The 26782-nt window shown below is 43.6% G+C and overlaps 1 protein-coding gene across 1 annotated transcript; it reads left to right on the top strand.

Moving 5' to 3' along the window:
- The first annotated feature begins 17368 nt into the window (after nucleotides 1–17368).
- LOC126109839 (uncharacterized) lies at nucleotides 17369–20786 on the top strand. Its single transcript, XM_049914898.1, has 4 exons — nucleotides 17369–18115; nucleotides 18218–18334; nucleotides 19067–19842; nucleotides 20596–20786. Exons 1-4 carry the CDS (start codon nucleotides 18039–18041, stop codon nucleotides 20784–20786), a joined length of 1161 nt encoding a protein of 386 aa, XP_049770855.1. The 5' UTR covers nucleotides 17369–18038.
- The last annotated feature ends 5996 nt before the right edge of the window (nucleotides 20787–26782 follow it).

Genomic DNA, 26782 nt, shown 5'->3' with positions numbered 1-26782 from the left:
CCATATTTCATAGACTTAGCTTGAGAAATATTTGCATAATGAAATATTTCCATAAAAACTTTCATCCCCTATTTCAGCATCATATGAGTCGGATTTACAAAAAGAATTAAATACGTTCTTTATTTCTAACGGAGAAATTAAATTTGAATTTTCGCAGACTTGGATTTAAATACTCTTTATAAAGTATTTCCTACAACATTTCATTCCCTATTTAATTCCCTTGGGATGGAATTTCCAAAAATATTGAAATACGTACTTCCTTTATTTGCAACCGAGATGTCAAATATCAGTTTTCATAGAGGTAGCTTTGTTCTTTAATAATGATTTATTTAGAAAAAAACAACTTTCACCCGTCATTTCACCCCCATAGGGTTTAAATTTCCAAAAATTCTGAAGCATTTATTTCCTTATTTTTGACCGAGAAACTAAATACCAATTTTCGTAGGTCTAACTTCAAATGTCGTGCTACAGAAGAATGCTGAAGATTAGATGGGTAGATCACATAACTAATGAGGAGGTGTTGAATAGGATTGGGGAGAAGAGAAGCTTGTGGCACATCTTGACTAGAAGAAGGGATCGGTTGGTAGGACATGTTCTGAGGCATCAAGGGATTACCAATTTAGTATTGGAGGGCAGCGTGGAGGGTAAAAATCGTAGAGGGAGACCAAGAGACGAATACACCAAGCAGATTCAGAAGGATGTAGGTTGCAGTAGGTACTGGGAGATGAAGAAGCTTTCACAGGATAGAGTAGCATGGAGAGCTGCATCAAACTAGTCTCAGGACTGAAGACCACAACAACAAACAACTTCAAAATTGCCTTAACGTCGATACAGTTTCACTAAGCTTCTCACCCTCTATTTCATCGCCTTAGAGATGTAATATCGAAAAATTCCTTCTTAAACTACACCTATAATATAAGATTAACACCTTCAGTAAATTTCATGTTTCTATCCTCACCGGTTTGGGCTGGGCGATGACTTGTCAGTCAATCAGACAGTAAATTCCCTTTTATGTATAGAGAAGACAGTCATTTTTTATTTGTAGTTGACTGCTGCTATTTGAGTTTACATATTGTTATTTTATCATTAGGAGATACTGAATGGAGCTATCGATGCTAGAAAATGGAGCGCCAAGTGGAGAAATCTGAACATTTCCGACATATTCTTCTGTTCGAGTTCAGTACGGGACTGACAACAGTGGAGGCAGCCTCAAATATTTCCGCCGTGTATGGGGATAACGCCATTGGACAGAGCACTGCAAGAAAATGGTTTTCTCCTTTGAAGGGGGATCGCTCTGGCATTTGTGTTACTCCATGTCCAGCAAGACACCGTGTTACCTTTCATTAGTAAGGTTACAGATCGAATCGGCAAAATTTTGCTGAAACATAAAGTGAAACCGGTATTCAAACCTACCAGAAAAAAATAGGACAAGTACTTCGTCCTGTTAAAGATAGAAGGCCACCATTATCATCTAGCGGTGTGCATAAAATTCCATGTACCTGTGGCAAGGTCTATATTGGTACTACGAAAAGAAGTGTGAATACGAGGGTAAAGGAGCGTAAAAGTCTTTGCCGACTGGGAAAAATTAGATAAATCGGCCGTTGTGGAACATTCACTTCAGTCAGGTGCCCATGTAGTTAAGTTTCCTGAAACTACAGTTTTAAGTGCTACCACGAACTATTGTCCACGACTGTATAGGGAGGCTATTGAAATTTATAAACATGAAGATAATTTTAATAGAAAAGAAGAGGCCTTGAAATTAAGCGAGATATGGACACTGGTGTTACAGAATCGATAAGTGATTTTTATCTATGACGGACTATTATCGATAGTTACATTTTATCTTTGACTAGTTTTCTCTCTGCTAGACCACGCCCACTTTCCTCGGTATTTAGGCCGCTCTCCGACGCCCGTACTCGTCAGTCGGCAGGACTCAAAAGGACCAGACATACCTCTGAGGATTTCCAACGTAGTATTGGACGAAACGTTAGGAATAGAAGAATTCCATGGACCACGGCCATATAACCCGGAAGAATTATCAACAACAGTACCATCCGGTCGTGAGAGTCTTCCCTGTATGATCAAAAAGACTTGCGCTTATCCACATAAGCTAATACACGGAAGCGCCGAAGAAACTGGTATAGGCGCAAGTATTCAAATACAGACATATGTAAACAGACAGAATACGGCGGTGTGATCGGCAACGCCTATATAAGACAACAAGTGTGTGGCACAGTTGTTAGATCAGTTACTGCTGCTACAATGCCAGTGAGTTTGAAAGATGTGTTACAGTCGGCGCACGAGCTATGGGATACAGCATCTCCGACATAACGATCTAGTGGGGATTTTCCCGTACGACTATTTCACGAGTGTACCATGAATATCAGTAATCCGGTAACACATCAAATCTCCAATACTGCTACGGCCGGAAAAAGATCCTGCAAGAACGGGACCAACTACGACTGAAGAGAATCGTTCAACGCGACAGAAGTGCAACCCGCCCGCAAATTGCTGCTGATTTCAAAACTGGGCCATCAGCAAGTGTCGGAGTGCGAACCATTCAACGAAACTTCATCGATATCGGCTTTCGGAGCCGATGGCCCACTCGTGTACCCTTGATGACTGCAGGACACAAAGCTTTGCGCCTCGCCTGTGCCCATCAACACCGACATTGGACCGTTAATGACTGTCGTTGCCCGGTCCGACGAATTTCGTTTCAGATTGTATGAGATGGATGTCTACGGATACGGAGACAACTGCATGAATCCACGGACCCTGCATGTCGGCAGGGGACTTTTAAAGCTGTTGGAGGCTGTGTAATGGACTGGGGAGTGTACAGTTGGAGTGGTATGGGACCCCTCATTCGTCTAGATATGACTAACTGGCATGAAGGTAAGCATCGTGTCTGATCACCTGCATCCCTTCATGTCCACTGTGCATTCCGACGGACTTGGGAAATTCCAGCAGGACAATACGACACGACACACGTCCAGAATCGCTACGGAGTGGCTCCAGGGAGACTGCTCTGGGTTTAAACACATCCGTTGGCCACCAAACGCCCCAGACATGAACATTATTGAGCATATCTGGGATGCCTTGTCGCGTGCCGTTCAGAAGACATCTCCACCCCCTGGTACTCTTACGGGTTTATAGGCAGCCCTGCAGCGTTCATGGTGTCAGTCCCCTCCAGCAGAAAGTCAGACATGAGACGAGTCCATGCCACGTCGTATTGCAGCACTTCTTAGAGCTCACGGAGGCCCTACACGATATCAGGCAGGTGTACCAGTTTCTTTGGATGGTGAGAGCATTAGGCACCTGGCGCAACAGCGACGGGTGTGTACTACGAATTGCTTCCCTAAGGTGTAACCATGACTGCTGGCATTTATTGTCAACAACTGAGACTTTCAGACGTGGTCCAAGAACAGCGACCACGAAGACTGCGTGAAGTTACGCTACCCCTCGATAACGCCCCCGCCCCATTCTGTTACACTGACAGAAAACACTATGCTGGAGTTGATTGCGAAGGCATTCCACAACCACCTTATTCACCCAATCTTTCGCCCTAGGGTTTCACCTTTACCACTCTCTATCGAACAACATTCTAACTTCGTTTGCGGATGAAAATGTACTCTGAATGTTGCTAGACGAGTTCTTCGCCTGAAAATCAGCCGCTGAACAGGCTGTTGTGACTAGTGAAGTAGAATGTATAACTTACGACTCAAGTCTGAGCTACGTGTATTTGCTGTGTTTATTTAACTTATGAAAAAACGAACTTCTGCACCAACCTAATGTTTTGTCAGTTATTTCAGTAAAAACTCCTTCGTGAGTCTTTAAATAAGCATCATGGACAACGACATCGACAGTCACTGGCCATTCGCATCTGGTTTCTGCCAGTCACTGTTCATGAGCTACGCTCTAGTACCGGAATAGTTATTAGAAATTTTAATGGTCTTGATCGCAATATAATGTGGTAACAACTACATTATAACAGGTTCCGGTTGAGTAGCGACCGTGCGTAGATCATGCTTGCAGTATAATTAGTATCTAAGCACATCGTTACTCAATGTAACTTGCCAGCATTAAAAGGTTGTCAGACTATTTTTATAGCGCATAAAACTGTAGACCCAGCAGCGATAATTGATAATAATTACAGAGATAGCTGCCTCTGTATCAGAACAGTGTTCTAACATTGCTAACTGCCTCTCATGCAAGTACCCTATCTGACAAAAATGTGGAACATCGACAAGGAACAGTCATAAGCCAATGTAACTTCGTACATGAACACATAATCGGCGAATATGTGAATTATCGGAGTCGCAGTTCCCTGTGGTTGGTAGAAAGGTCACCAATACAGGGTGTTACAAAAAGCTACGGCCAAACTTTCAGGAAACATTCCTCACACACAAAGAAAGAAAATATGTTATGTGGACATGTGTCCGGAAACGCTTAGTTTCCATGTTAGAGCTCATTTTATTACTTCTCTTCAAACCACATTAATCATGGAATGGAAACACACAGCATCAGAACGTACCAGCGTGACTTCAAACACTTTGTTACAGGAAATGTTCAAAATGTTCTCCGTTAGGGAGGATACATGCATCCACGCTCCGTCGCATGGAATCCCTGATGCGCTGCTGCAGCCCTGGAGAATGGCGTATTGTATCACAGCCGTCCACAATACGAGCACGAAGAGTCTCTACATTTGGTACAGGGGTTGCGTAGACAAGAGCTTTCAAATGCCCCCCTAAATGAAAGTCAGCAGGGTTGAGGTCAGGAGAGCGTGGAGGCCATGGAATTGGTCCGCCTCTACCAATCCATCGGTCACCGAATCTGTTGTTGAGAAGCGTACGAACACTTCGACTGAAATGTGCAGGAGCTCCATCGTGCATGAACCACATGTTGTGTCGCACTTGTAAAGGCACATGTTCTAGCAGCACAGGTAGAGTGTCCCGTATGAAATCATGGCGGTGAATCGAGGAAGTACAGTACATACTGTTGTTGTTGTTGTTGTTGTTGTTGTGGTCTTCAGTCCTGAGACTGGTTTGATGCAGCTCTCCATGCTACACTATCGTGTGCAAGCTTCTTCATCTTCCAGTACCTACTGCAACCTACATCCTTCTGAATCTGCTTAGTGTATTCATCTTTTGGTCTCCCCCTACGATTTTTACCCTCCACGCTGCCCTCCAATACTAAATTGGTGATCCATTGATGCCTCAGAACATGTCCTACCAACCGATCCCTTCTTCTGGTCAAGTTCCGTCACAAACTTCTCTTCTCCCCAATCCTATTCAATACTTCCTCATTAGTTACGTGATCTACCCATCTAATCTTCAGCATTCTTCTGTAGCACCACATTTCGAAAGCTTCTATTCTCTTCTTGTCCAAACTATTTACCGTCCATGTTTCACTTCCATACATGGCTACACTCCATACAAATACTTTCAGAAATGACTTCCTGACACTTAAATCTATACTCGATGTTAACAAATTTCTCTTCTTCAGAAACGCTTTCCTTGCCATTGCCAGTCTACATTTTATATCCTCTCTACTTCGACCATCATCAGTTATTTTGCTCCCCAAATAGCAAAACTCCTTTACTACTTAAAACGTCTCATTTCGTAATCTAATTCCCTCAGCATCACCCGATTTAATTCGACTACATTCCATGATCCTCGTTTTGCTTTTGTTGATGTTCATCTTATATCCTCCCTTCAAGACACCATCCATTCCATTCAACTGCTCTTCCAAATCCTTTGCTGTCTCTGACAGAATTATAATGTCATCGGCGAACCTCAAAGTTTTTATTTCTTCTCCATGGATTGTAATACCTACTCTGAATTTTCCTTTTGCTTCGTTTACTGCTTGGTCAATATACAGATTGAATAACATCGGGGAGAGGCTACAACCCTGTCTTACTCCCTTCCCAACCACTGCTTCCCTTTCATGTCCCTCGACTCTTATAACTGCCACCTGGTTTCTGTACAAATTGCAAATAGCCTTTCGCTCCCTGTATTTTACCCCTGCCACGTTTAGAATTTGAAAGAGAGTATTCCAGTCAACATTGTCAAAAGCTTTCTCTAAGTCTACAAATGCTAGAAACGTAGGTTTGCCTTTCCTTAATGTTTTTTCTAAGATAAGTCGTAAGATCAGTATTGCCTCACGTGTTCCAACATTTCTACGGAATCTAAACTGATCTTCCCCGAGGTCGGCTTCATACTAACGAAACTAAAATGAGCTCTAACATGGAAATTAAGCGTTTCCGGACACATGTCCACATAACATCTTTTCTTTATTTGTGTGTGAGGAATGTTTCCTGAAAGTTTGGCTGTAACTTTTTGTAACAGCCTGTGTACATCAGTGTTGTTCATATTTAGAGATGGTATGAGGCCCAGTAGGGTATATAAGAGACGTACACAGCGTCAGATGTTGAGTGATCACTGTGGAGAATAGACACATACCACGTACAGATGTGAGGCAGCGTTGTCAGCATGTGACAAAGCTCGAAACAAACCTCATTGCGGGGTCTCCATTTAGCTAGCTGGCCGAATCATGCAAGATCTACCTTATTGGGGATCAGAATGTGGCAGTAGCCCGATGCTGGCAGGCATAGGAATATGAAGGCAGATATACTGCCTGTCGATGTTCCTTTCTACCACACCTGATCAGCTCAACTAAGCACCGCCGTATTGTGCACCTAGTACATTATAACCCCTTCACATCTGTCTCTGCCATCAGAGAACAAGTAACATTCTGTGTCACCCCACACCATTTGTCGAAGATCAGCAGCTGCTGGGCTACGGAATATCTGTCCCATACATAGGGCTGCCATTAACACCACAAGACTAACGGCTGCGTTTATCAGGAAGCATGAACTGCTGATGCATTGCGTCCTGGGATGGTTCCTTTGAAAGGACACAGCCGATCTTCCTCCTCATCGTACCCTAATCCAACGGGGCCAATGTCCTCACTGTTTGGTCCCCTCCTGCAAATAAACCAACAAACCAACCGACGATGGCATCCCAGTGTATTCATCTACACTCCTGGAAATGGAAAAAAGAACACATTGACACCGGTGTGTCAGACCCACCATACTTGCTCCGGACACTGCGAGAGGGCTGTACAAGCAATGATCACACGCACGGCACAGCGGACACACCAGGAACCGCGGTGTTGGCCGTCGAATGGCGCTATCTGCGCAGCATTTGTGCACCGCCGCCGTCAGTGTCAGCCAGTTTGCCGTGGCATACGGAGCTCCATCGCAGTCTTTAACACTGGTAGCATGCCGCGACAGCGTGGACGTGAACCGTATGTGCAGTTGACGGACTTTGAGCGAGGGCGTATAGTGGGCATGCGGGAGGCCGGGTGGACGTACCGCCGAATTGCTCAACACCTGGGGCGTGAGGTCTCCACAGTACATCGATGTTGTCGCCAGTGGTCGGCGGAAGGTGCACGTGCCCGTCGACCTGGGACCGGACCGCAGCGACGCACGGATGCACGCCAAGACCGTAGGATCCTACGCAGTGCCGTAGGGGACCGCACCGCCACTTCCCAGCAAATTAGGGACACTGTTGCTCCTGGGGTATCGGCGAGGACCATTCGCAACCGTCTCCATGAAGCTGGGCTACGGTCCCGCACACCGTAAGGCCGTCTTCCGCTCACGCCCCAACATCGTGCAGCCCGCCTCCAGTGGTGTCGCGACAGGCGTGAATGGAGGAACGAATGGAGACGTGTCGTCTTCAGCGATGAGAGTCGCTTCTGCCTTGGTGCCAATGATGGTCGTATGCGTGTTTGGCGCCGTGCAGGTGAGCGCCACAATCAGGACTGCATACGACCGAGGCACACAGGGCCAACACCCGCCATCATGGTGTGGGGAGCGATCTCCTACACTGGCCGTACACCACTGGTGATCGTCGAGGGGACACTGAATAGTGCACGGTACATCCAAACCGTCATCGAACCCATCGTTCTACCATTCCTAGACCGACAAGGGAACTTGCTGTTCCAACAGGACAATGCACGTCCGCATGTATCCCGTGCCACCCAACGTGCTCTAGAAGGTGTAAGTCAACTACCCTGGCCAGCAAGATCTCCTGATCTGTCCCCCATTGAGCATGTTTGGGACTGGATGAAGCGTCGTCTCACGCGGTCTGCACGTCCAGCACGAACGCTGGTGCAATTGAGGCGCCAGGTGGAAATGGCATGGCAAGCCGTTCCACAGGACTACATCCAGCATCTCTACGATCGTCTCCATGGGAGAATAGCAGCCTGCATTGCTGCGAAAGGTGGATATACACTGTACTAGTGCCGACATTGTGCATGCTCTGTTGCCTGTGTGTATGTGCCTGTGGTTCTGTCAGTGTGATCATGTGATGTACCTGACCCCAGGAATGTGTCAATAAAGTTTCCCCTTCCTGGGACAATGAATTCACGGTGTTCTTATTTCAATTTCCAGGAGTGTATGTATCGTGTTTCTGTACCACCTCCAAGTGACCATTGGCGGCGAGTATTGTCAAGACTTGGGAAGAGTCCGCTGTGCTGGCGTAAACTGTCGCCAGGACACTGGACAGCAAAGGTGAAGTGTGGAGATAGATTAGAAGGCACTCGATCAAGCGTCCCCATCACGAGAGAAGCCAAAGACACACCCACAAGCAACAAGCCGCCAACGCCCTCTCGACAGCGTGTATTTAGGCAGCCTCTGCTGACCAAAGTGCCTGACACACCCACTCAGTCATCCAGTTTGGCGTTTGTCACTTTACTCGCAGAGCGGGTTTAGGTCACCACCCTCTACAACATTTCAAATGGTTCAAATGGCTCTGAGCGCTATGCGACTTAACTTCTGAGGTCATCAGTCGCCTAGAACTTAGAACTAATTAAACCTAACTAACCTAAAGACATCACACACATCCATGCCCGAGGCAGGTTCGAACCTGCGACCGCAGCGGTGCTACAGCAGTACATAGCGACTGTAGCAGGACTAGTTTACCTCAGCCAGAATTGCACTTTGCATCAGTCTGCAAGAGGGCTATTGCTGATGAGCATGTACCACAACACATGGACTCCACTCAATTTGCGAATTTCGAGAGTTAGAGGAGCAACAAGTCTGCATTAAATTTTGCGTGAAACTCAAGAAATCCTTTACTGAGACACACCAAGCGTCTTATAACCAAACTGCGTGCCTATGGAACATCGCCTCAGTTGTGCGACTGGATTGGTGTCAGAAAGGTCACAGTTCGTAGTAATGGACGGAAAGGCATCGAGTAAAACGTAATATCCGGTGTTCCCCAAGGAAGTGTTATAGGCCCTCTATTGTTCCTGATCTATATTAACGACATAGCAGACTATCTGAGTAGCCGTCTTAGATTGTTCGCAGATGATGCTGTCATTTACCGTTTTCTAAACTCATCAGACGATCAAAACGAATTCCAAAATGATTTTGATATCTTCATGGTGAGAAACGTGGAAATTGGGCCAGAATAAAGAAAAGTGTGACGTTATTCACATGAGTACTAAAAGAAAGCCGCTAAATTTCGATTACGCGGTAAGTCACACAAAGCTGAGGGCTGTAAATTCAACTAAATACTTAGGGATTACAATTACAAATAACCTAACTTGGAACGGTCACATAGATAATGTTGTGAGTAGAGCAAACCAAAGACTGGGATTCATTGGCAGAACAATTAGAAGGTGCAACAGGTCTACTGAAGAGACTGCTTCACCAAGCTTGTCCGCCTTATTCTGGAGTATTGCTGTGCGGTGTGGGATCCGCATCAGGTGGGACTGATGGATGACATCGAAAAAGTAAAAAGAAGGGCAGTTCTTTTTGTATTATCGTGAAATAGGAGATATAGTGTCACAGACATGATACGTGTATTGGAGCGGTAATCATTAAAACAAAGGCGTTTTTCATTGCATGACGGGATCTTGTCATGAAATTTCAATCACCAGTTTTCGCCTCCAATTGCGAAAACATTCTGTTGGCACCCACCTACATAGGGAGAAATGATCATCACGATAAAATAAGAGAACTTAGGGCTCGCACAGCAAAATTTTAGAGCTCGTTTTTCCCGCGTGCCGTTCGAGAGTAGAACGGTATAGAGACAGCATGAAGGTGGTTCATTAAACCCTCCGCCAGGCACTTTATTGTGAATGGCAAAGTAATGACGCAGATGTAGAACCTGTGGATTCATTACTTTAAATGATGTATGTAATAACCACCAACTTCATCACAAAATGTGCAAGGGCGAACCATGTTTTCTCTGTGTCCCGGTAAGGTTCCACGCCCGCCTCTGATGGTGTGCTCAGTAAACTCAGGTACTGTTGCTACTGGTGCTGACTACGCAGGGGACTTTACATCACACCAGAGGAAAAAGTCAAGAGGTGTGGGTTCACGGGAGCGCACACGCCAACGAATTGGACATCTTTTCCGTTTAGTCTATGCCTGAAGCGTGTGTGAGATATGTCCTGGCGCAACGATAAAGGTGCGCTGGAGAGCCATCGTTCTGAAAACGCAAAGCAATGCACAATTGCAAAGGAAACTTACTCCTCGAGGTCACGCAAGGCAGTCTCCAGAAAGTTAAAATGTCATGCACCACTGAACATGTGGTCCATTTAGTAATCTCCATGAATTCCAGCTGAAATGTTCACTGAGAATCTCAAATGGTAACTTCCAGAAATTTGCATAGTGCTGTTGAAACTGTATTTCTCATTTCCGACTATAGATTCCTTATTGCAGAATGTTCCGAATTTCATCCTCTATAATCTTCCAAATTTTTAAAACGTCATTCTATATCACGCTGTATATTTAAACAGTATAAGCAGAGTCATTTAGTGATGATATCCGTAGGGATTATCATAATAACACAAGCTAACAAAGAAGTACTGCTGAAATAATAATTAACTACGAATTAAAAACTTATAAACGACAGAGTATAAAAATTTTAAAGTTTCAGCCTTATTCTGCACGGATTTATCTCGATAGGCTTCTGTAAGGAGCAACCGCTGTTAGTTTACTGCACTGCTACATCAAAATTCCCTACACATTTCATCTGGGCTTCCAACTTACCAAAAACACGTAAAAAAAACTTCCTCTTATGTAACGCAGACATAAGTCATCACAACAAGGTAATAAAACTGGAAGCCGTGTATTCAGGCGAAACACTGTGCATCGCCAACCACAGTCCAATCGAAAGGCTAGACATAAAAGAAAAGAAGATATTAAGAAAAATCTCTGGCTCCAGACTTCACAACAAAAAATTCATTAACATAAGAAATGAAACCTTGTGCTGATTTTCATCCGCTTGAGAATTTGGGGTAAGGTCCAACGTAAAATGAACACATTTCATAAGACAAAGACTTTTTTAATACCTGAAGATGAGAGCAACATCTGTCGAAACCGGTTGCCTTTAATTAAGAAATATTTACGCGATCTAGGCCGTTTAACATTTTTAACAATGATTTTTTGGACATGCTCAGAATGAACCCATACAGACTAAAAAAACAATTTCACTACTTACCTAACGGAAAATATATATATGTATGCAATAAAAAATGGGGATTCCTATTTAAAAAAACACAGCTGAAATATATATATATATATATATGTGTGTGTGTGTGTGTGTGTGTGTGTGTGTGTGTGTGTGTGTGTGTCCTAAGGAAATGGATAAGGACTTAAGAGAACTCTAAATCGCAGAAAATATGCGAAATATGTGCATAGATAAAAATACAACAAAATAAGCAAAGGCATGAAAGAGAGGTTCCAAGCCAAAATGAAAACCAGACGAAAATCAATAAAGTAGAAAGGAGAAGAAGCTCAGAAGGTATGAAAGAATACGTGGCTAATAGAAAGGCATAAAACACTAAAAAGTTATTTGATTTAACTAACCACAAAGCCGGATGAAACGAAAGAACAAAGAAAAGCGTTCCTCTACGTTGAAGATATTCAAATTAATGAATGTATTATTCATAAAAGGGAAGGTAGATTTGTAGAAATTAAAAGAATAAGTGCATATTGTCGGATATTACGATATTTTCTAAATTTCCTTGGTCTGCAAGAACGAAGGGTCGTAACAATCACAATACACCATTTTTGCATGGTCTAACGTTTCTCATCTCAAGATTTGACAACAGAGTCTGAAAACTTTCTTTTAAAAGCTATGAGCTTATTATCACTACGATTCTAAGTACGTTGCTGCAGATGTGAACCTAGTTGATAGTGCCTCTATGACAGACGGTTAAAACTTTTGTGAGTAATAAATTTTGTGTAATGATCATGTAGGATAAGGCACAAGAATTAATACGCTGAACTCACACTGATGTTTGGCAGTAGAACTGCATTACATCGTCTTTGATGCTGCAGGGTAAAAAGAAATACGTTCAGTCACTATAAAATTGAGAAAAAGAGAGAGCTGCTTCAGAGTACGTAGCCACTGAAATGAGAAATTGGTTTCTCGATGAAAACGCAGTGCACAAGAAATAGCCGTTCATGTCAAAGTCCAACTGGTCCCATAGTCAGAATATGGGCGTGAGGGAGCAGATGCAAGAATTAAGCATCGTCGCACTTGATAAAATCCAGATGGAGGTGGTTCGCTGTTGCCTTCCTCGGACCTGTGATGAAGTGTCAGGTTTCTACCTGGGTAGTGTCGACGATTGTGATACGTCCTTGTAGACTGTTGCGTTGTGTTTGTGTTGGCGGTGCCTGCGCCATACCTTACTCCTCTCGAATAGCATCAAGGGGGCCACGAGCTTAACGCCCCCCATCTGACAGACGGGTCACCATCGACAGTGTCAAATGCCCTCACATCACGAGACACTGCGAAAAAGTTTGAAATTTAAACCGGGACACTGGTGTAAATTCTGGTGATCAGGAAATTTACGTCTCCCTCTGCCTCCCTCTTGCCGGCTAAATAATCACGGCGAGTACACGGCAAATGCCATAACGCAATTTCCCAGCAACTTCCACTCAGTGTAAGACGAGCCAAAATAAGCGAACATGTGTCTCGACTTATCCGTAGATACTCGAACATTTCTGAGAAAACCACCATAGAAGTCGCCGACGTAATTTAGAGGGCATTTAGCGCGCTATAAGGCTGCGTTCACACTGCCGGCCGGGCCGGGCCGGGCTGACGCGTACTGTCTCGGCTCGTGCCTAGCCAGCTCAGGCCGACGTGTAGGGCATTCACACTGCGCGCCGCGCCGAGCCGGGTCGGCGGAATGGGGGAAAATCCACTTCTCCGATTTTCATGTTCTAAAAATTCTTAGAGGTATATAAGACTGCGCCACATCGTTTTATGAACTCATTTTTTCCTTAAAAGCGTAACTTACGGCGTGAAAAAAGAAAAAGTCTACTTGTGACTTCTGAAATTTTCCCGGCGTATTTCTTCTTCTAATAATTTCCGGGTATGCAGCCGGATCCCGTCGACATTCTGCCACGATATTTCGGCCCAGAGACGTCCGGCCATCATCAGGTGAGTACACAACTACTGAAGAGCCCAGGTGCAGTCGCGGTATTTATGCCGAATCTCGCGCATGTGAAATGTACTGGCATCCTACAGCGCATGCGTCAGGTGTTGACATGCGCAGCATAGCCGAGTTGTACGTGCTGCCCTCGGTGGTGGAAATAAAGGTTCATCTAGTCATTGAGTATCGAATGACACTGTCGATTCCGCTGTGATTGTGTAATTTTAATAACAGGATTCCAATTTTTATCCAGCTGAAAGCCGTTGTCACGATTTATAAGATTATTGGCAAGACGTATTTCCACTGATTCCTTGATTACGGAATCCCAAAAACCGGAAACCGGGGATAAAATTTTTGTTACATTGTATTCCATTGAATGTCCCAAAGAAATACAGTGCTCTGCTACTGCCGATTTTGACGGTTGCCGCAGACGGGTGTATCTTTCATGTTCTATACATCGTTCATGGACAGTTCTTGTCGTCTGGCCAATATATGCAGCGCCACATTCACAGGGAATTTTGTAAACGCCTGCCTTCTTCAGTTGTAAATCGTCTTTAACGGATCCAACCAGGGCCCGGTTCTTAGCTGGTGGACGAAAGATAACCTTGATTTTATTTTTCTTCAGTAATCGGCCTATTTTCGACGACACATTCCCGGCGTATGGAAGGAACGCAGTTGATTTAAAGTCATCATCTGCGTCCTCAGTGCGTTGCTTCTTGTTATGATAGTTGCGCATGGCCTTCCGTATTTGGCGAGAAGTGTAGCCATTCTCCTTGAAAACCTTCTCCAAGTGTTCTAATTCTGCGTGGAGATTTTCATCATCCGATATTATATGCGCTCGATGTATTAAGGTACTGAGAACACCGGCTGTTTGTGCTGGGTGATGGCAGCTTGACGCCTGGAGATACAGATCTGTGTGAGTCGCTTTCCTGTACACAGAATGTCCTAATGACCCATCATTTTTACGGCGTACTAGCACGTCTAGAAATGGTAAAGTGCCCTCTTTTTCAATCTCCATCGTAAATTTGATGTTCTCATGTAATGAGTTTAAGTGATGAAGGAATTTCTCCAGTTCCTGTCTGCCATGAGGCCATACAGCAAAAGTATCATCTACGTACCGCCAGAAGACCGTAGGCTTTAAAACAGCAGACTCAAGTGCTTTCTCCTCAAAGTCCTCCATAAAGAGATTAGCTACCACAGGCGACAAAGGGCTCCCCATGGCGACGCCGTCTGTTTGTTCAAAGAATTCGTCATTGAATAAAAAGTACGTTGAGGAGAGTATATGTTCAAACAAGGCCGTCATTTCTGCACTGAATAAGTTACCAATAAGATGTAATGATTCCATTAAAGGAACTTTGGTAAAAAGTGAGACCACATCAAAGCTGACTAATAAATCCGAGCTGCTAAGCTTAACATCCTTCAAGCGACTGACAAAATCCTCGGAATTACGTATATGGTGGCAACACTTACCCACATACGGCTTTAGTAACGAGGCCAGATATTTTGCTGTAGAATAGGTCGCAGCACCAATATTACTCACTATTAATCGTAGTGGGGCACCATCCTTGTGTATCTTCGGAAGACCGTAGAGTCTTGGTGGTACTGCATTGTGTGGTCTCAATCTCTTGATAACTTCTTCAGGTAGAGAACAGTCGTTCAAAAGGGTAGTAGTTTTCCTTGATATTCGGCTTGTTGGGTCCTTTTCAGTTCTACGGTACATAGAATCATTTAGCTGACAATATATCTTCTCGTTGTAGGCTTCTCTTGTCAGAAGAACTGTGGCGTTACCCTTATCCGCAGGCAGTACGACTGTGCTAGTATCTTCTCTCAGGCTGCGGAGAGCAGCTCTTTCAGCTGGCGATATGTTACTCCGTTGTGGCGCACATTTCAACAACGTTCGGCAAGATTCACGTCGAATTTCGTCTGCAGAATCCACAGGGAGACGTCTAATGGCTTCCTCAATGGAACTGATGAAATCCGTTAAAGGCAGTGAGGCAGGTGTAGGAGCGAAGTTTAAACCTTTCGCAAGCACTGACATCGTCGCATCGTCAAAAGATTTCTCCGTGAGGTTCACCACGGATCGTCCAGAGATAGCTTCTTGCGGTTTTCGTGTTAAGAGTTGGCTAAACTTCGCACTTTGTCTGTTCGTACTGTCCCTGTGAGCCCAGTCTGCCTTGGCCCAGGATACGCCGTCAATCCAGTCCCAACTAAGGGAAGAACATCTTGCTGAAATCTTCAGATGTAAATAATATAAATTCCTGGCGACAGCGTCTAACTCACGTCGCGTAAAACGGATTCGTTCTCTTACTAAAGCCAGACTCGCCTTGCGTTTTATATTGTTGGCAGCCACACTATTAATAAAATGAACAACTCTGGCGAAAGTTGGAATCAAGTTATTGTCTCTACATTTCAGTAAAAAATTTAGTGAACACAGCAACCTGGCTCTTTTCTCACGTAATTTATCCAATACGTGGATATCCTGAACCATCTCCTCCCCGTAAAGGTATTTGATGTGACTTCTGAAATTTTCCCGGCGTATTTCTTCTTCTAATAATTTCCGGGTATGCAGCCGGATCCCGTCGACATTCTGCCACGATATTTCGGCCCAGAGACGTCCGGCCATCATCAGGTGAGTACACAACTACTGAAGAGCCCAGGTGCAGTCGCGGTATTTATGCCGAATCTCGCGCATGTGAAATGTACTGGCATCCTACAGCGCATGCGTCAGGTGTTGACATGCGCAGCATAGCCGAGTTGTACGTGCTGCCCTCGGTGGTGGAAATAAAGGTTCATCTAGTCATTGAGTATCGAATGACACTGTCGATTCCGCTGTGATTGTATAATTTTAATAACAGGATTCCAATTTTTATCCAGCTGAAAGCCGTTGTCACGATTTATAAGATTATTGGCAAGACGTATTTCCACTGATTCCTTGATTACGGAATCCCAAAAACCGGAAACCGGGGATAAAATTTTTGTTACATTGTATTCCATTGAATGTCCCAAAGAAATACAGTGCTCTGCTACTGCCGATTTTGACGGTTGCCGCAGACGGGTGTATCTTTCATGTTCTATACATCGTTCATGGACAGTTCTTGTCGTCTGGCCAATATATGCAGCGCCACATTCACAGGGAATTTTGTAAACGCCTGCCTTCTTCAGTTGTAAATCATATATTGGCCAGACGACAAGAACTGTCCATGAACGATGTATAGAACATGAAAGATACACCCGTCTGCGGCAACCGTCAAAATCGGCAGTAGCAGAGCACTGTATTTCTTTGGGACATTCAATGGAATACAATGTAACAAAAATTTTATCCCCGGTTTCCGGTTTTTGGGATTCCGTAATCAAGGAATCAGTGGAAATACGTCTTGCCAATAATCTTATAAATCGTGACAACGGCTTTCAGCTGGATAAAAATTGGAATCCTGTTATTAAAATTATACAATCACAGCGGAATCGACAGTGTCATTCGATACTCAATGACTAGATGAACCTTTATTTCCACCACCGAGGGCAGCACGTACAACTCGGCTATGCTGCGCATGTCAACACCTGACGCATGCGCTGTAGGATGCCAGTACATTTCACATGCGCGAGATTCGGCATAAATACCGCGACTGCACCTGGGCTCTTCAGTAGTTGTGTACTCACCTGATGATGGCCGGACGTCTCTGGGCCGAAATATCGTGGCAGAATGTCGACGGGATCCGGCTGCATACCCGGAAATTATTAGAAAAAGTCTACTTTTCGTTTCGCGTGATTTCTTAGTTTCGTAACGCTTCCCAGCCGATTTTGAAGAAATTATGCGGCTAAAAAATCTGATTTTTGTACACGTGCTAGTGTAACTTCTTAGCTTCGTATTGAATCATTTATCTTTTCATATTTCTTAACAGTCATTGTGAAATGATGCTATTTGTCAACGTTGTGCACTTGATTTACAAATCTTGTAGTGAAAAAGTTATGTAGCGGGTAGCTTACTGTTAGATCCGTTTTAGACCATACATTGCTGCGAATGAAATGTAGCTAAAAGTACCAAAAAGTTTTTGAAATGTTAATGACACTGATATCTGTCTCTGGTCACAAGTAATGCGAGATATTCAGTGGCGTCAGTGCCGCGTCCGCAAGCCACGGAGTTCGAGCGGTTACAGCTTGGTTTAATGTAGTCATATAATGCAGGACAGAAAAAAACTAATTACTAGTGATCAGTGGTGTAAAACTAATCACAAAAACAAACTGGAGATTTGTGATACGTTTACTGCAGAAACTGAAGCGCAATTCCGTAGTCTCGTTGTCTACTTTGACAGAAAAAAAAATATGGAGAGTTAATGAAACTACTGTAGATCGACACAGATGTGCGTTTCATTGTTCTTCATTATTTTTTTCCTTCCTTGGCGGGCTGCGCTGCACCGTCAAGGTAATCCCTACTCTTTGGCTAAATGGCTGCTAGTTGCCGAAAGCCAGATAGATAAATTAAAAAAAATCCCCACCCTTCGACAGCTGACAAGCAAGTCACTAGAAAACGCAGCTGCTGTCAACAGTTGCTCGCCTTTGGCTAGTCTGTGCTGTCGTGTAGAACAATGTCTTCACTCTTTTATTGGTATTGTTTTGACTCTGCAGTAACTCGTCGAGTTTTGAAGTACAGAAGAACTAGGAGGTTATGGATTCATCCCATAAATAGCGACAGACATTTAGGAGAGTTTTTTTCTTTACATGAAGAACTTAAAAACTATCCTGAAAAATTTTATTCATATTACAGAATGAATCATAATACATTTCAGTATGTGCTGCAGAACATTCAAGACAAAATTTCGAAACAGAACACAAATTTTCGCAGAAGTATAACAGCAGAAGAAAAATTGTGTATAACGATAAGGTAAGATTCGTTAGTACACACTTTTTGGTTTGCAGTAGAACTTTGTGCAGCATTCACTACCTCCAATTAATTGTAGTCATGCTTTTGTATTTTAAATTTCACAAACGCTTACCTCTGAGGGGAAGAGAGTTTATGGGACTCCAGAGAATCATCAGTAAGTAATTAGCTTCGTCATTTTGGGTAATGTCTTGCTGTGCCTTCAACGAAGAATCGCAGATACACTCCTTCAGAATTTTCCAACTTTTTCTTCGTTTTTCTTCATGATGCAGCGCTTGGCAGTGGCGATGGTTCATCATGTGGAGCCACTGATGACCTCACAGAATTCTTTTCATTACCTTGTAAGATAGACAGACTGATATGCCCTTTGACTCAGTGGTTCTATTTCCACTGGTAAGGAACTGTGCATAGCTCTTGGAACCTAGGAAAATCATATGACAGAACAAAGCCCTAGTGGAATTGCATTTTAATATACTATTCCCTGGATCACATGACCTTATTTTGCCAAGTTATACAAGTTATTCTCTGTAACTGTCTCTCAGGTCTTTGCATTTCGATTTCATTATTTTAATTGAAATAATATAGAAGGATGCAAGAAAATGTCTCTTTAATTATTTATTGTTGTATAACTATGAAATGACATGGACTAAGTAAATATCTATTGTGCAAACAAAACTGTAAAAACTTCGCCCAACACCACACTTGAGTAACACATTTTACGATTTTTTTTCTCAGGTATCTGTCCACTGGCATCTCCTTTCATGCACTGGCATCGTCATTCCGATTAGGAGTGTCCACCGTATCAGTGTTGGTGAAAGACGTTTGTATGGCCATATGGGAGTCACTTGCTCCCATTCATTTACCAACGCCAACTGTTTCTCGATTTAAAGAAATTGCCAGTGAAATGCATACGAGATGGGGATTTCCAAACTGTGTTGGATGTATAGACGGGAAGCACATACGTGTCCAATGTCCTAAACTTTCTGGCAGCATGTTTTACAATTACAAACAGTATTATTCGATTGTACTCCAAGCAGTTGCTGATGCAAATTACAAATTTATAGCTGTGGATGTTGGTGCCTACGGTAAACAGTCTGATGCATGTGTGTTTAAAGAAAGTATGTTATATAAGAAACTTACAAATGGGGAGCTGTTATTACCGCCACCAACAAGACTTGAAGGAATGTGTCAGGAACTACCGTACGTCATTTTGGGAGATGAAGCTTACCCCTTATTAGAGAATTTGATGAGACCTTTTCCTCGGAGAAATTTGGACAACGAGAAGATTCTATACAATGATATGCATTCCAGAGCAAGAAAAGTTGTTGAATGTGCATTTGGTATAATGACCAATAAATGGAGACTACTGAGGAAGGAAATTGAAACATCCGTTGACGTAGCTGATCACATAGTCAAGTGCATTTGTCTACTTCATAATATTGTCATTGACAGAGAAGGATGCAATGTTGAAGCTGAAAAGTTTTGTAACAATGCTGATATGCAGACAGCTGGTGCCACGTTCAACAGAAATTCCACATTACGTTCGAAAACTGTCAGGAACACTTTTGTTGAATATTTCGTTAAAAATGCAACTTAAAATAATTAAAAAACCTCTCAAATAAATTTTGGAATTGAAAGTACTTTGCTATTTACTGTATTTTCTTGTATCTCATTTCACTGTAAATAAAACAAATAAAATTATAAAGAAAAATAATTTATATTTGTGCGTACTATCTGAAACACACTCCTTGGCTACTTCGTTCCATAATCTGGAAACTGCATCATTACTGTCATACTAGCCGAAATTCTGATACCAAATTGATGGACACAAGTTAATGTCATGTATATGTTATTCTGCATCCATTAAAGTAAGAACATCGCAAAAAGATGTCACAGACAACAGCTTATAGTAACGTGCCACAACATGACTTTACAATGCATTGTCATCTGGTAGGGACACATTTCCGTCCCTCAGTGACACTCATATCTGCCTCCGTTTACAAGTAAATGCGAACTATTCAGTGGCGGCAATGCCGCGATCGCTGGCAAGCTATTGTTGTAAATGCATGTAAATACGGTAGATTAAATAAATGAAATAAAAGTAATTTCGCATGTACCATCATAATAAACGTAATTTTTCCTCACTGATTGTGAAATGTGAGGTAACATCTTAAAATAAAAGACGTGTGCAGTCACACTTGTGAAGAAAGCAGAAGGGAGACGTGTGATGCGTGTACTGCAGAAGCTGTAGTGCTGCTCCACAGGCTCGCGCCTGCGGTCGGCTCGCGCCGGCAATATTAAACACTCGGAATGTCGTCGGCTCGGCTCCGGGAGGCTCACGCCGTGTCGGTGCGGCCCGGCCGCCAGTGTGAACACCGCAATTCAAAACCATGTGTTTGATATCGAAGCGGGCGGCGGCCCGGCCAGGCTCGGCTCGGCCCGGCCGGCAGTGTGAACGCAGCCTAAGATCTGCCCAACTCGTGGCATTGTGGCTGCTGTCACAGTCTCTTGCGTTCCGCATTCGAAGCCCAGTTATTGTTTTCATTCATTCTATTTTATTTTATTTTTCTCATTCATCTACTCACGTCCGCAGAAAGTTACTACAAGGTTTCTTATCAAGATTATACACATTTATAATAAAGGTGTGTATGGTATTTTCAGGGGATATTATTCTTTTAAATTAACATGTTCTTATATCTCATCCTTATATTAATTCGTACCTCTCATATTTTATTCTTCTGTTCGTTCTTCAGGAAGATTTTGTGCATTCCCTCAGATGATACCTGTGGCAGAAACATTCGAAACGTAGAAATTCCGAACACCACAAGCATCGCGCGAAGGCATGTTTACCACAGTGATATTTTTTCTTATTAATCTCATTCGGGAAAGAAATGTCATTAACATTGCTGAAGCTTTAACGCATTGGCAATAACTTAGCGATAAACAACCCATAACGGACCAGTTTTTCGAAAACCGGACATTGTAACCGATTATGAAACAAAATACACTACAGGAATTTGAGCGAATACAATTTCATATAATTGTTCCATTCATTTATTCTTTTCTTACTATTTTTTTAAAATTAATTCACCAGACATACAATTAGTAGACGAACAACGGCATTCTTGTTGTTGTTATTGTTGTTGTTGTTGCTGTCGTCTTCAGTCCTGAGACTTGTTTGATGCAGCTCTCAATACTACTCTATCCTGTGCAAGCTTCTTGATCTCCCAGTACCTACTGCAACCTACATCCTTCTGAATCTGCTTAGTGTATTCATCTCTAGGTCTCCCTCTACGATTTTTACCCTCCACGCTGCCCCCCAACACTAAATTGGTGATCCCTTGATGACTCAGAACATGTCCTACCAACCGATAGTCAAGTTGTGCCACAAATTTCTCTTCTCCCCAATTCTATTCAATACCTCCTCATTAGTTATGTGATCAACCCATCTAATCTTCTTCTATTGTCACAGAGTGATGTACTTCTCGCAAGTGAGAGACTGTTTGTTTACTCTTAGGACAATGTATCTTTGACTTGTTATATTGTATGTTCTGTGACTATGTAATAAAGTCTTGTTGGACTGCTAATCGCTGCTCTATTGTGATTCACGACATAAGAGTTTGGTGCCGAAACCCGGGAATAGACTTTGCCCGAGACAATTTCCACGATTGCCGTAGTGAACCGAATTCTGGAAGCACGTCACACGGCAATACTACGACGGGGTTTACTGCAGCGATTTGTTACACCACGCAACAAGCTCTTCGACGACAACCGCCATCATACACAGCTAAGTTCAACTGAATTATCACGCAACATGTTTTGTAGTGCCATTTGCAAAGGCAACTGATTACATTATTGCCGCTGTGTACTGCTATTGCAGCTGTTCGATTAGCGCTTTAACGAACTATCAGATCCTACGCTACGCCTGTAGATTGTTTATGACTAGTGCTGCCATCTAGCGACCATCAATTGAACTACTTCGACTAGCGATCCAAAGATAACGCCTTACTAGGACCAGCTGATCGCTAGCCGACACTGCTTTAAACTTTCGAGTAATCGGACGGAATGGACGTGCCAGACTACAAACCAGAAGCGCAATTACACTCTCTAAAGAGAAAACGTATGAGAGAAAGAGCAAACATTACGCGACTCGTGGCGGAAGTTGCAAGGTTGCCCGACACATCGGAAATCGCGGATTATAAATATTACAATGACAGATTGGGAAGCGTTCTGGACCGCCTCGTTAAATTAGATGAGGATATTCACGAGTTGTTAGACGATGGCGAATGCGAAGAAGATGTTCCTAAATGCGAAGATTATATAGACACCGCGAAACTCACAATTTCCCGATTGTCTCACGAAATAGAGAAACAGCTTGCGAAATCGGTAGCAGACATAAAGATTCCCGACAATCCGCCGGCACAATCTGTAACAATGAGTGTTCCCACAGCTTCAGTAAAACTTCCGCCGATCAAACTTGAGCCTTTTTCAGGCGATATTGAAACATGGGCGCGATTCTGGGAGCAGTTTGAGCAGTCGGTTGACAAAGATCCGACGGTAACTACAATCAATAAACACATTTTTCTTCGCGGCTATCTCTCGGGAGAACCAAAGCATTTAGTGGACGGTATTGCGGTGATGGCCGAGACGTACGCAGAAACGAAGATGATTCTCCGAGCGCGTTATGGCAACAAGGATCGAATAATTCAAGCCCACTTAGATCATTTCGAAGCCATAACACCAATTAAGCTGTCCACCCCAGAGGAACTTAATTCAACATTCATTGAATGCCAGCGACGTATTCAAGCTCTCCGGGCACTTGGGGAAGACGTGAACGGATACGGTCGAGTCCTCGCGCCGAAAATTTTACGCGCCTTTCCGGATGACATATGCCGCCGCTGGATAATTCACGCCAAGCGTACAGGAATATCCGAAGGGGACATTTTGCAACTGATGGAGTTTCTGAACGAGGAAGTCGACGGGGCGCTTACCACGCAGAAGATACGCGGTGAATTTTCAAGCACTTCTAGTAACGGTAACCTTCCCACAGCGTCCACACTTCACGTACACGCGAAATCTAAAGGATCGACTCCGAAGGATACCAGCGTAAAGGAACCATTCTGCGTCTTTTGTGAATCTGACGGTCATCGGGCACAAGACTGTAAGAAGATCTTACGCGTTAATGATCGAATAGATAAATTGAAACTAGCAAACAGATGCTTTCTTTGTCTTCAACGTGGCCACAAAGTGTCAAATTGCAAAAAGAAAGAAAAGGCTCGGTGTGTTAACTGTAAAAGACTGCATCATAAGTCCATTTGTGAGGAACGAAAGGATATTAGGGGTCCTGCGGGTCAGACAAACGTTACCTCCGTGGGAAAGGTATCTGTCGCTCCTCACGGATATACGTACCTTCAGACAGCTCAAGTATGCGTCTCAGGACCTACAGGATTGAGCAGGACAATGCGATGTCTACTGGACGCAGGTAGTCAGTCCAGCTTCATAGCAAAATCGCTGATTGATGATCTGAAACTGCAAACGGTAGACCGACAAGAACTAACCGTTTGTTCCTTTGAATCAAACCCTACACGCCCACGCCACCGCAGGCTTGTTCAGTTTAATATGAAGGGGCTTTGGCAGAATTCTTCAGTGCCACTTACTGCCTTCGAAAGTACTCACGTTATTTCTCACCAGCCTTCAGTTCCACAACATATAAAGAGTTTACCGGATGCCCGTAAGATTACGCTAGCAGATCCGAAAACCGATTCAACAGAAGAGCTTCCCGTGGAGATTCTTGTAGGAGGCGATTTTTATTGGAAGATAGTGAAGCACAATTCGCCCATACGCATCTCTGAAACCTTAGTGTTAGTTCCTTCTCTGTTTGGGTGGATACTTAGTGGTAACAAGTCACAAGCTTGTGTGCGTGCAACCGTGGTAAATTTTGCTCAGACTGACCGATCTCCTCTGCACTCTGACAATGATTTCAGACGCTTTTGGGACTTGGAAACTATAGGGATTACTACCGATCAGGATCTACCTGTGAACAACAAGGATACGAGACTTCTTGAAGAGTTTAGAGCATCTTTCTCTATAAAGGATCATCGAGCAGTCGTTACACTTCCCAAAATGCAACATAAAGTGCTTTCGAGTAACAGACCTATCGCGGAAAAACGATTCAAGCACCTCAGGGAAAGATTTCAACGTCAAGAGACATTCAAGCAAATGTATTTCGATCTTATGCTAGACTACATTACGAAGGGGCAAGTAGAGGTCGCTCCCACCCCACTCTCAGGAAAGGAGCTATTTTATCTCTCTCATCATGCAGTGAGGAAGGAGAAATACGGAACAACTAAGTGGAGAATAGTCTTTGACGCCTCATCTCACGAAAACAATGCACCTTCTCTGAATGAGGTATTAGAAGTAGGACCGAACCTATTACCAGAGATTCTGGAAATTTTACTGCGTTTCCGATTATATTCTACGGCTATCGTCGCGGACATCACACAAGCTTTCCTTCAATTAACCTTGAGCGAAAAGGACAAAGACTTGACCAGATTTTTCTGGTTCAAAATTAGCCAGGATCAAACAGGAAATCTTCAAACGACGGACGAACTAACAGAATACCGTTTTAACAGACTCCCATTCGGCCTGACCTGCAGCCCATTTTTACTTTCTGCAACACTAAGAGAACTTGCCGACAAGTGTATGACAGCATTTCCCACCGTAGCGCCACTTATAAACAAGACTGCATACATGGACGACTTTGTGATCTCAGTAGAAGGTGGTAATTTGGTTATAACTATATACTATGAACTTGTAACCCTAATGAAACTGATCAGTCTCCCCTTATCAAAATGGGCTACCAACTGTAAACAACTCCACACTGTCTGGAGGGCAGAAGGTCGAGAACTCCACACCCAGTTTTAGGCGTAGACTGGAACACCGCAGGTGTCTACCTCTGTATCGATCCTAGCGAAATCATCAGAAGGTCGTCAGAAGAACCAGCCACCAAACGACTCCTTTTACAATGTACGGCTAAATTCTATGACCCACTCGGACTGTTTTCCCCAGTTTCTCTTGTTGGGAAATTGCTATTCCAGGACACATGGTCTTGGATGATGACGTCGTAACCCATTTAGTCTGCAGCAAGAACAGACTTGCTCCTATTAAGAAGGTGACATTGCCTCGACTCGAACTTTTAGCAGCAGTAGTTGGGACCAGACTATTGTGTTACTTTTGCCGTGCAACAGACTTTAAAATTGCCCATGCGATATTGTGGACAGATTCTACAATAACACTAAGTTGGATTCGCTGTGATCCTAACAGATGGAAGACCTTCGTTTGTAATCGGGTAACTGAGATACAAACACACACGACTCCCACGCAATGGAAACACTGCCCAGGACCAGACAACCCTGCTGACCACCTCTCACGTGGACTCCTCGGCTACCAAATGAATTCTCTGGATATTTGGTGGCATGGGCCGCCTTGGCTTACACGCCCTCGATGTCACAGAGTGATGTACTTCTCGCAAGTGAGAGACTGTTTGTTTACTCTTAGGACAATGTATCTTTGACTTGTTATATTGTATGTTCTGTGACTATGTAATAAAGTGTTGTTGGACTGCTAATCGCTGCTCTATTGTGATTCACGACATCTGTAGCACCACATTTCGAAAGCTTCTATTCTCTTCTTGTCCAAACTATTTATCGTCCATGTTTCACTTCCATACATGGCTACACTCCATACAAATACTTTCGTAAACGACTTCCTGACACTTAAATCTATACTCAATGTTAACAAATTTCTCTTCTTCATAAACGCTCACACAGTAAAGCTGCATGCCCTCGGCTGTAGTTTCCCCTTGCTTTCAGCCGTTCGCAGTACCAGCACAGCAAGGCCGTTTTGGTTAGTGTTGCAAGGCCAGATCAGTCAGTCATCCAGACTGTTGCCCCTGCAACTACTGAAAAGGCTGCTGCCCCTCTTCAGGAACCACACGTTTGTCTGGCCTCTCAAGAGACACCCCTCCATTGTGGTTGCACCTACGGTACGGCTATCTGTATCGCTGAGGCACGCAAGCCTCCCCACCAACGACAAGGTCCATGGTTCATGGGGTTCACATTAGCATACACAGGATAATATTTGTGTAGTATCTTCCACCGGTTGCTTAGCTAAATGAGGAAAGAGTCTGGTTTCGAATATGGGGCGCCTTGCGAAGCCTTGATGCTAGGCCACTGTGCCACAGTTTCGGTTGAACTATTTACTCGCTAAAAGCCGTCTAAAGAACGCTGGAAACTCTGAGGGTCGTTTCCTCACAAACGGCCGAGTATCTACGGATAAGCGGAGACTCATGTTCGCTTATTTTGGCTTCTCTTTCACTGAGCGAAGTTTTTGGGAAATCGGTTATACCACTAGGCGTGTTCTCCTCGACGGAGTGAAAATTTTGCAACAGCA

The sequence above is a fragment of the Schistocerca cancellata genome, chromosome 12 (assembly GCF_023864275.1).
Source record: "Schistocerca cancellata isolate TAMUIC-IGC-003103 chromosome 12, iqSchCanc2.1, whole genome shotgun sequence".
NCBI classification, from domain to species: Eukaryota; Metazoa; Arthropoda; class Insecta; order Orthoptera; family Acrididae; genus Schistocerca; species Schistocerca cancellata.
This window is presented reverse-complemented; position numbering and strand designations above follow the sequence as displayed.